Source organism: Rhodamnia argentea, chromosome 5, assembly GCF_020921035.1.
Source record: "Rhodamnia argentea isolate NSW1041297 chromosome 5, ASM2092103v1, whole genome shotgun sequence".
NCBI lineage: Eukaryota > Viridiplantae > Streptophyta > Magnoliopsida > Myrtales > Myrtaceae > Rhodamnia > Rhodamnia argentea.
Window position 1 is genome coordinate 4,405,695 of NC_063154.1, and position 9,307 is coordinate 4,415,001.

At 41.6% G+C, this 9,307-nt stretch overlaps 1 protein-coding gene across 4 annotated transcripts; it reads left to right on the forward strand.

Moving 5' to 3' along the window:
* Positions 1-3,624: 3,624 nt before the first annotated feature.
* LOC115749859 (uncharacterized protein SYNPCC7002_A1590) lies at positions 3,625-8,387 on the forward strand. Of its 4 annotated transcripts, none has more exons than XR_007198486.1 (7): positions 3,625-4,042; positions 4,133-4,323; positions 4,547-4,592; positions 5,176-5,258; positions 5,369-5,485; positions 7,123-7,328; positions 7,746-8,387. XR_007198486.1 is itself a non-coding variant. In XM_030686872.2 (7 exons), the coding sequence occupies exons 1-6, from the start codon at positions 3,793-3,795 to the stop codon at positions 7,165-7,167; spliced, it is 732 nt and encodes a 243-aa protein (XP_030542732.1). In that variant the 5' UTR covers positions 3,625-3,792; the 3' UTR covers positions 7,168-7,185; positions 7,746-8,387. The 4 variants fall into 4 exon arrangements, 3 of the variants coding, with proteins under 3 accessions (XP_030542732.1, XP_048135230.1, XP_030542724.1); XM_030686872.2 differs by having other exon boundaries at positions 7,123-7,185; XM_048279273.1 differs by lacking the exons at positions 7,123-7,328; positions 7,746-8,387 and adding an exon at positions 6,363-7,116.
* Positions 8,388-9,307: the final 920 nt, after the last annotated feature.

A 9,307-nucleotide genomic window follows, 5' to 3' on the forward strand; every position in this document is an offset into this window, starting at 1 on the left:
AGCGAAGCAACTTCTCAGACGGTGGTGGGCGACTACCGGTTTGGGTATTTTTTTTTTCTTCGGTTTATGGTTTGGAAGTTCTGGGTATGATGTTTTTTGTTTTTTTTTTTTTTATTTGGAATGGATCAAACGTATGGCTCCGATACCATGAAAAGAACAAGGATGATAAACCGATTCTTTTTTCTTTATTTCACTGATCAAATACATTGTATATATAGGACTAGAATTCCAATTAACATCCTAGAAATCTGCCTATACAATCTCCATGACCTGTATACACCTATACAATCTTCTATATAAGGGAAATAAAACAATCGACAACCAAGACAGAATCTTTGACTATCTCAACATTTCATACCTAGCTATGGCGAGCTTCGAAGTCAGTCTTTGCTTTCTGAAGATGAGATTATTGCGAGCTTTCCATATAAACCGCAAGATCGTCGCACTAATCTCCAAAGTCGATGAGGTTTGTGGCTCTTCTTTCATTCTGACCAACCACCTCGTCGAATCGAGTTAACTCCTTTCTGTGTATTCTGATGTTCAGGGTCGGCTCACTCCAAACCAGGGACGTCCCTGGACATAGTAGCAGCATGTGCTCAGTCGTCTCAACTTCTCGCTTGCACACTACACAGATAGGTTCAGGTACTACCTTCCTCTTACAGAGATTATCTAGTGTAGGCAGGGCGTTGTGACAGGCACTCCACAAGAAAATTTTAATCTTGGGGATGGTTTTGGATTGCCAAATATAGTTCCATAGGTCTGGTTTTGGCTGATAGGAAGAGGATGCTATTTCTGTGTGGGTTGGGATTGTCAACTCTCTGTTGCTGAAATACCCACTTTTGACTATGTAATTCCCTGACTTGTTGTTTACCCGCCCAAGTCTATCCTCTGTGGTTGAGGGGCCTACATGAAAAGCGAGAATTTCTCTTATTTTCTGGTCATCAAACATAGAGTTCAGCAGTGGTTCATGTCTTGCTGCTGGTCCACCTATGACTCCACTTTTTATCCATTCATCTTCTGTAGTGATGATCTTCTCGCCATTACCCACAGCCCACATAACATGAGGAGAAATCGCATCTCTTCCAATGACCAGACTTTGCCAACCCCACAATGGGCGGGACCCTTTCTTGGCTTGCCAAAAATTACATCATGGGAAGTAAAATCCCTTCTTGACCTGGCTCCAAAGCGTCTCGGGATGTTGCCATATTCTGGTGGCTAATGTGCTTTCTCACTCGATGAAGCAAGCGATTTCAGCAGGCATTATTCGAGGAATCAAGTTGAACAGCAACTGTTCTACATTATCACATCTTCTATTTGGTAACGATTCAATTTTTTTTCTTGGATGGTACTATTGTTGAATGTCAAACTGTGGCTGCAATACTACACAAATACTGCTTTGCATCTGGCCAGGCTATAAATTTAAATAAATCTGGGATTTATTTCAGCAAAGGTTGTCCACAGCGTTTGAGAAGGAACATGGCTTCAGAAATGAGAGTGCCAGAAATGGGAAAAACTGGGAAATATCTAGGAATCCTGTCAAATTGGGGTGCTTCGAAGAAAGAGATGTTTGCATGGATTCTTGCGCAAGTCAACATGAAGCTAGAAAGTTGGAAGGAAAATTTGATGTCAAAAGCGGGTAAAGAAATCCTGATAAAAGCAGGGGTGCAGGCACTTCCTCAATATGCTATGTCCATTTTTAAAATCCCAGTTTCCATTTGTAAAGTTATTGAGAGGAAAATAGCTACATTTTGTTGGAGAAATAACAACAAATCAGGTAGTTTACACTGGAGGAAATGGGAAGCTTTAAAGCTTAGAAAGGACGAAGGGGGGCTTGGATTCAAAGATTTATTGGCTCTTAATAAAGCCATGTTAGGGAAACAAGTACTTGTTAGTTACATTATCTTTTATTCAAACGAAACACAAGAATACATTTAGAGGAGTCAAAAATAGGTACATCTACTCTAGAGTACTAAGTAGCCTCGTCTCTGTTAGCATGATAGTCGCAGGGACTTGGGTATCTGAAAAGGAATTCAATCACGACGAGCCGAAACTCAGCAAGTAAAACATCTAGCCTAACGACTAGGCAACCCATTCAGTTATTCAATCCAGCAGATCACGATAGGCATACAGACAATTGAGCGTAAAAGAAAACCACCCTAATGCACCTACACAAAGGAATCATGGGGCTATCGAGGGTCTAATCAATGAAGTGAACACAAAAAATACAAAGAACCAGCAATTCCTTCTTTCTACCCTCACGACCGAGCACCATTATAACTCCACGTCCAACTCACATTCATCTGGTAACTTTTTGTGCGATCTCACCTCAATTTCAACTTACCCAAAGCCAGGTAATAATCAAGTAACCACTGAACTTACCTCAGTTAAGTACCCAACCTCACAAATCCTTTCCCCATCCATGTGGCCTAACTTCACTCTGTATGATCCCATCTCAATTCATTGCACACGAACGACAATCAGGACGATCAGCTTACATAAACCGCTTATGCAGTACTGAGAGACGTCAACCCAAACAACGGATCGAAAATTCATCGCCATTTTCCCTACCACGCAAGACCGACCACTCTTCGGCATACCCACTTTCAAAAATCGAGAATTCGTGCTAAAACAAACGAAGAATGAGCAGACTAGCGGTGAGGATAGATATTTACTTGCCTCAGTTTGTAGCTCAGAGTAAACGAAGTCAAATCACGCCCGCAACAAGCCGTGGTTCCTCCTTCTTTGACGGCGCATGAATGAGGCGAGGTGAAGGATGAAGGCTGGTCAGGCGTGGCGAGGGGCTGAGGGAGATGCTAGGGAAGCTTGTGGGTCGTCGGCGCCGAGCTTCGAGGGTCGCTGAGCTAGTTGGGTGGAGCACGGGCAAGGGAGATGAGACCGAGAGAAAAGAGAGGAGAAATGGGAGAGAGTTCTCTTGAGGGGCTACCAGCCTACCACAACATAACGGAGAGAGAAAAGAATGGCTTTTATAGTGGGTGAGGGGTGAGAGGCGGGGAAGAGAGAGAGGTTAAGGTCGGTGGGCTTCGCGGGTCCAAGCTTCGTGCCGAGCGATCGTATGAGATCCAAACCAAAGCATCGATCGCTTGTCCGTCCAAAAACTATCCTCCACATCCAACAGTCCCATTAGTTCAACATCCGTCGCGCCCGTGATTAGAACTCTCGAGACACAATTGTCGCTCATTCTCGTTTATAACTAACTATTCCGCTTATAATTCTAACCGGAGAAATTTTTAGTCTTCACATTACAGCTTATAAGGCCCGCCTAAATCCAATTGATTAGAAGCACAAAATAAGTATAAAGCATGCTTTTCTTTTTGAGTTAGACTACTCGATCCTCTTAATCTCGATTAATATTTTATGCGATGATGTTTCGATTATTAATTTTTAAATTATGGGCGGGCTTAGGGGAAGGATTTTCAGGCTCGGCCCAGCCCACCCAAAGCCGAGCTTTTTAATTTTTTGCAATAAAAGCAGAAACTATATATTTTTTAGGGGTCGAAATCAGAAACTATTTGGGCCGAGGAAATTGGAATAGCAAAAAGAGAAACAAGAAAAAAAAAAAAAAAGGGAAAGAAGTTGTCGTTGCTGTTTCGGAAATAAATAGCCAAACGAGAGACAAGGAGAGGCCACGCTGTCGCTCATCCTCGGCCACTGCTTCCCAAGCTAAAGTACACTCCTCAAGTCTCCATCTCCACGCTCAGCTCGTTCGCCATGGTGTTTGCAGCTTGAATCCTCACCATCGCTTGATCGATAGGAGCCGACTCTCCACCGAAGATGGCGGCGACGGGCTCTGCTTCTCCTCTCTCCCTCGCCTTCTCTTCCGCTTCCTATCCACGCGCGAGCTCCCGGAACCTCCTCTCCTTCCGACACGCCCTCCTCCGCCTCGCTTCCTCTGAAGACGGCGCCGCCGCCGCCGACTCCCGACCTCCTCCGCTCCGCGTCTCGGCGAGCTCCAACCCTAAGGCCCGGCTCGTCGCCCGGAGGAAAGAGTCCGTCTCCGTCAGGCAGCTGGACCGGCCTCTGAGTAATGATAGTGGAGATAGTTTTTTTTTTTTTTTTTGAGTTAGCTTCTGATTTGATGCCGGCATGGTCGTGGTGTTTGGGGTTTTGGTAGGTGAGTACATGAGCTTGCCGGCGAGTCAGTACTCGGTGTTGGACGCGGAGAGAATCGAGAGAGTGGATGACAGCACGTTCCGGTGCTATGTGCATAGGTTCAAGTTCTTTGCGTTTGAGGTGTGCCCTGTTTTGCTGGTTAGGGTGGAAGAGCAGCCCAATGGCTGTTGCATTAAGCTATTGTCGTGCAAGGTGTGTGCCCTCTGTTGTGTCTTAGTGTCAGATTTGATTGGTTTAGTACAATGTGTGATCCATGTGCTCAATTGAGAAGAGATTTGTTTGGAAATAAAAATTTTGAGCTATGAAAATTTGACATTGGCTGAGCAGGTTCCACATTGACTTGTGTATGCGTTTGAAGGCGTGGTTCATAAGTATGGTGTGTGGTTGTAATACGGTCTTTTTTCTCTGTTGGCAGCTTGAGGGCTCGCCGATTATTGCTGCTCAGAATGATAAATTCGACGGTAAGATGTTTCTCTGTTTTCTGTTTCATCTTCTCCTACAAATTTGAAGTGCTTTTGGGTTATAAATCACTCGAGTCTTGACTACTTTTGGTTAATCTTTGTTGAAAGTTAGCTCAAAATCAGGCAATCTTATGCGAATAACATGATAAGAGCGCAATTATAATTCTGCATAAAATAACTTGTCCTGTTGGTTATTTCTTATCTTCACCTCCATTCATCTCTAATGCTTACTCTAGAAATGGATGTTAACCATTTGAAAGAAGAAGTTACTCATCATTAGCAGTCTGTCGTATTCTTTCCACTATGGAGCATGTTCATGACTTGATTGTCATGTTCTGATTTTTCGTGCAGCTTTGTTTTGCATAACCTGTGAGAACTTTGTTGAAAATTACCATCAGATATTGCACTTTATATGAGCAACTTTGTTTGCTTAATTGGAATGTCTTGTGCTGTTCACTGTTAGCAATCTGCTTCATTTGGTTTCTTTTTCCAAATGCAAAAGCGATTGATGTTCTCTCTAAATTTAGATGTACATGCTTTTTTCCCAGGAGAACTTTGACACTGATTTCGTATGGGCATGCAGCTTCTATGGTGAACCGAATATCATGTGAAAGCAATCAAAGGACGTCATCACTGCAACAACTCACTTCAGACACAACTATTGAGGTGCTTCTAACATATTTCCTTTGTAGCAGTGACATTATATTGTCTTGCAGACTCTTGAAAGAACACTTACAGACTCTCAAAATAATACTTCAAATTGTTATCAAAAACAGGTCAGCATTGACATTCCTTTTGCTTTTCAAGCTATTCCAGTGCAAGCCATTGAATCAAGTGGCACTCAAATTCTTGAGCAAATACTCAGGATCATGCTTCCACGCTTTATGACCCAGGTTTTGACTACTGCATGTAAAATTTTCTCTTAACTTCCATCAGACTGCTTCAGGATGGGTGCAATGGCACTACTATTTGCCTTATTGATTATGCCAAACATCAATATGCTTGTTTCCAATGACTGAAAATGCTTGGGAACTAGGAGTACATGATACTATTGCCTCTTTAAGAGTAATGGAAAATCATCCGCGTGGTGAACTAATTGTAGTATGTGCCTGTGGAACTTTCCGTTTTCCAAGGATTGGATCTCCTACAGGGAATATGAATTTAAGAAAAAGGAAGGTAAGGTACAGAAAGTTGTGATATCACACATTAGATAAATTGCAGATATTGCAGCGTGGATGGTGCAAGAAGTGAGGATCTCTGGCTAATATGGATTTAGTACGTCAAGAATGCTAATTTTGTATATAATTAATGCGAACACATTCTCTTTTAGAGGTGATCGAAAAGATAATGTCAGAGCAATGGCCTATGACAAGGGGCAGTATAGGTGGCATTTGTGTGTGCAACTATCAACTGTTAATGGGCTACTATTTCATGGTAGGTTTACCTATTCAGGTGTCTGGCCCCATGCCTTTGAAACATTGTGGTTCTTCTGTAGTTGCTTTTTGAAGCACGATATTTATTAAAATGAACCAGTATATTAATCATATTTCCCTGGAGGCATTCATATTAGAATAGCACCAATAAACATGGAGATTGTGGAGGCACTACCCTCATGTTTGTGATGTTTAATCAGGAATTAAGTGCCCCATTGAGGGCCGTGATTCGGTGATTCCCTGGGAAATCTATTAACTCTGTGTTTAAAGGTTTGGAACTGCAGGGACTCTGACATAGGTCTTTCCTTTGATTACTCTCTTGACATATGCTATGCAGCTTATTGAGAGGTTTCTGCTCACTCAACAAAGTTCGTGGCTTATGCTCAGTTCGCACAGATAGCTTAGGACATAGTAATGAACAGTTGAGTGATCGGTCTAGGAGGCCGCGTATTCCATGTAATACTGCTTTAAACTTAGACTCACACTTTGGACATGTTGGAAGGGAAAATCTTTCAGCTGCAAATATGGCAACAGATCCATTAACAAAGCACCATGAGGGATTGTTTCAAGCTGAATAAACGATGGTTCATCTAAATGCTGTCTGGGAAAAGGATGAAGTGATAACTGACTGAGGCAGCACCCAGAATATGGATTAGACGTTTCACCAGAGCTACAGACAAGTGCAACGTTGTGGTGGAGCCACTGCCAAATTGGAGATGGGCTCCAGGTGATAGATGAATATTCGGAAGATTTGATAAGATTTTTGCACAAAGCACGAGTAGTTTAATAGATTCTTGTATTGAAGTGAATTGATTGATGGATTCATCAATCATTGCCTGCCGACACTAATGAATTGCTTGGCTTTTTGCGACATTGCTGAGAAAATGAAATGAGAATCGAACACCTTCATAATCTGGCTAGCAGGCGAATGCCAAAGCACCCCTTTTAAAACTGCTCGAACATCCAGCTGAGGTGCTAAAGCCTAAAGAAGCACTAGCTTGTGATCACTAAGGCTTTTGTTATGGTAGCACTATGTCGCTTCGCGTTTATTAACTTTCTGAGAGAAGTGCCTACACCTATTGGTATGATTGTAGTAGATTAAGGACTCTTTATTCTTCCATGGAAACAGAAGAGGAGCTTAAAGTTACACTACTCAGAGAGTGAACAGTAGTTATATGCTCTTAACTAATCTTTGCTTTTAGACTAGTCTTTAGATTCGCTTCAACCCTAGTCCTGGACTGAACTGGTATAAAAAAGCTACAGTATGAGGAGTCCAAATTTGCCAGGATCTAGAAGTTAAATTGTAAGCGCGACTGGGTTATTTTTTAAGTCTCTATATCCATAGAAATTACCGTCTTTCTTGCTCATAAATGCTGAGATGTTCAGTTGAAGTCTGTTAATCAAGAATGGCAGGAAAATCATAGTCATCACCAGAAATGCCGATGGTAAATTTTTCTTATGACCATGTCTAAACTATGATCCATTGAAATTTCTGGTTGCTACTCCCCTCACTGGAATAATTATCTGCAAGTTTGTTGCCAAGACAAGCTTTTTTATGAGACCTCTCTCCATAGGAATTGATACTCATTCATATCGGCTCGCCAGTGCCTACTGGACAGTATAATATAATGAAACTTTTGGGTCACTTGCTTTTTTGTTTTTCTCTTAATCCAAATGTCTTTTTTTTTCCCTATACCCATGTGCTCGTCTTCTTGTGTAGCTTGTGAAAGATTATCAAGCCTGGGCTTCTGGTGACACCTCAAGGCAGCCTCTTGGAACGGGTAAAATCTGAATGGTAGAAGGCTGCAGATGCACATGCTACTGTTTCTATTGATAACTTGGCTGCTTATGTGAGTCAAGCCCACAATGCCAGTCCTGTAGGATCCAACAGTTGCTCTGGTTTAGCATATGCAATTTTTTTTGTTAGTTCGTAGGCTAGCCATCGAAGTAAGTGCAAGCAACTCTTTTATACAGTGTTGTTCTAGTTTTTCTTTGGTCATTCACGTGGATTATGCTTCACTTTTTCCGTAGAATGCTTTCATTGAAACTGCAGTATGTTGCAAAAGCCGTTTGAATTAGGCCCTCTGTAGTTGCACTTGTATCTCATCTCCGGTTTCTTTTACTGCATTTGGTTATTCAATTGGATAAGTTAATTGAGTTTTCTTGCACTTAGATTGACAAAGGACTAAAATATGGCATGATGGACGTAATTTATTACCCTACAACTGCCTCAAAGGAGACAAAAGGCAAATTGTATCTTAATTATCTTTGCGGATATAGCATTCTACATCACTTCATGCATTTTAAATTTAACTTTGGAAGGAAAATGAGTTGAGTTCTTATTCCTAAAGTTTATTTCTGATGATATGTGGGCATAAACTGAGTTCTTTGATGATCATAGCCAGATCGCATTGGTTTCAACAGTTGCAGGATATGTTTGTTAAACAGTGCACAGTCAATTTTTCTTTTTCCTCTCTAGCAGAAGTGAGGATTTTTCTGTCTGCATATACTTATTACCATAATCCATCGATGTGTGATGGCCTACAATTACATGATCCCTATTTAGGAGAAGTTTATATGAACACATGATGCTGTTGATTACGTCCTGAGATGAGATCAAAACAACTGTGGGTTGTCTGTCGACTCTGACAAGTTGATAACTGCTCTTCCATGAATAGGGAAATGCTCCAAGAGAAGCCTTTTGATTTCATGAAATGTCGTTAGACAAATTAGGATTCCTAAAAATTTATTGTGGATGCTTTATCTTATGTTGATTCCATTTGACTTTTCACGTATTGCATGATGCCGTGGCTGTTCAATGAGCTTGACTGTCAATCATATAATCATACAACTAATGAATTGATCTCTTGGGGGCCGAGTACAGTGCCATAATCGCATCAAAAAATTGGTTTTTCATTCCATCAACTCCCTGAATTTGGCTCCTCCTAGATGCAAAGTAGCTGAGCCGAGATCCATCGAAGGTTTACCGAATTAAGAGTTTGTGGCAATTAGAACTCATAATCAAAGATAAACTATGAGGTGACGGCTGTGGGAATTCTTAGAAGACACTAGAATTGCAACAAAGTAAGATCGGTGACGATGTTGATGGCATGTGAACAAGGAGGTCGTCCCATGGTCCCTTCTAGGTTGTCAAATAGTTTTCTCCTCTTTCTGCAGTGTCCTTCTGGTGAGTTGTCCGATTCCATTTGTTGCGGCATCACCTCAGCATCGTTCCATTTCCGTTGAATTGCTCGTATTTAAGGAAATAGGTATTAGATAAGG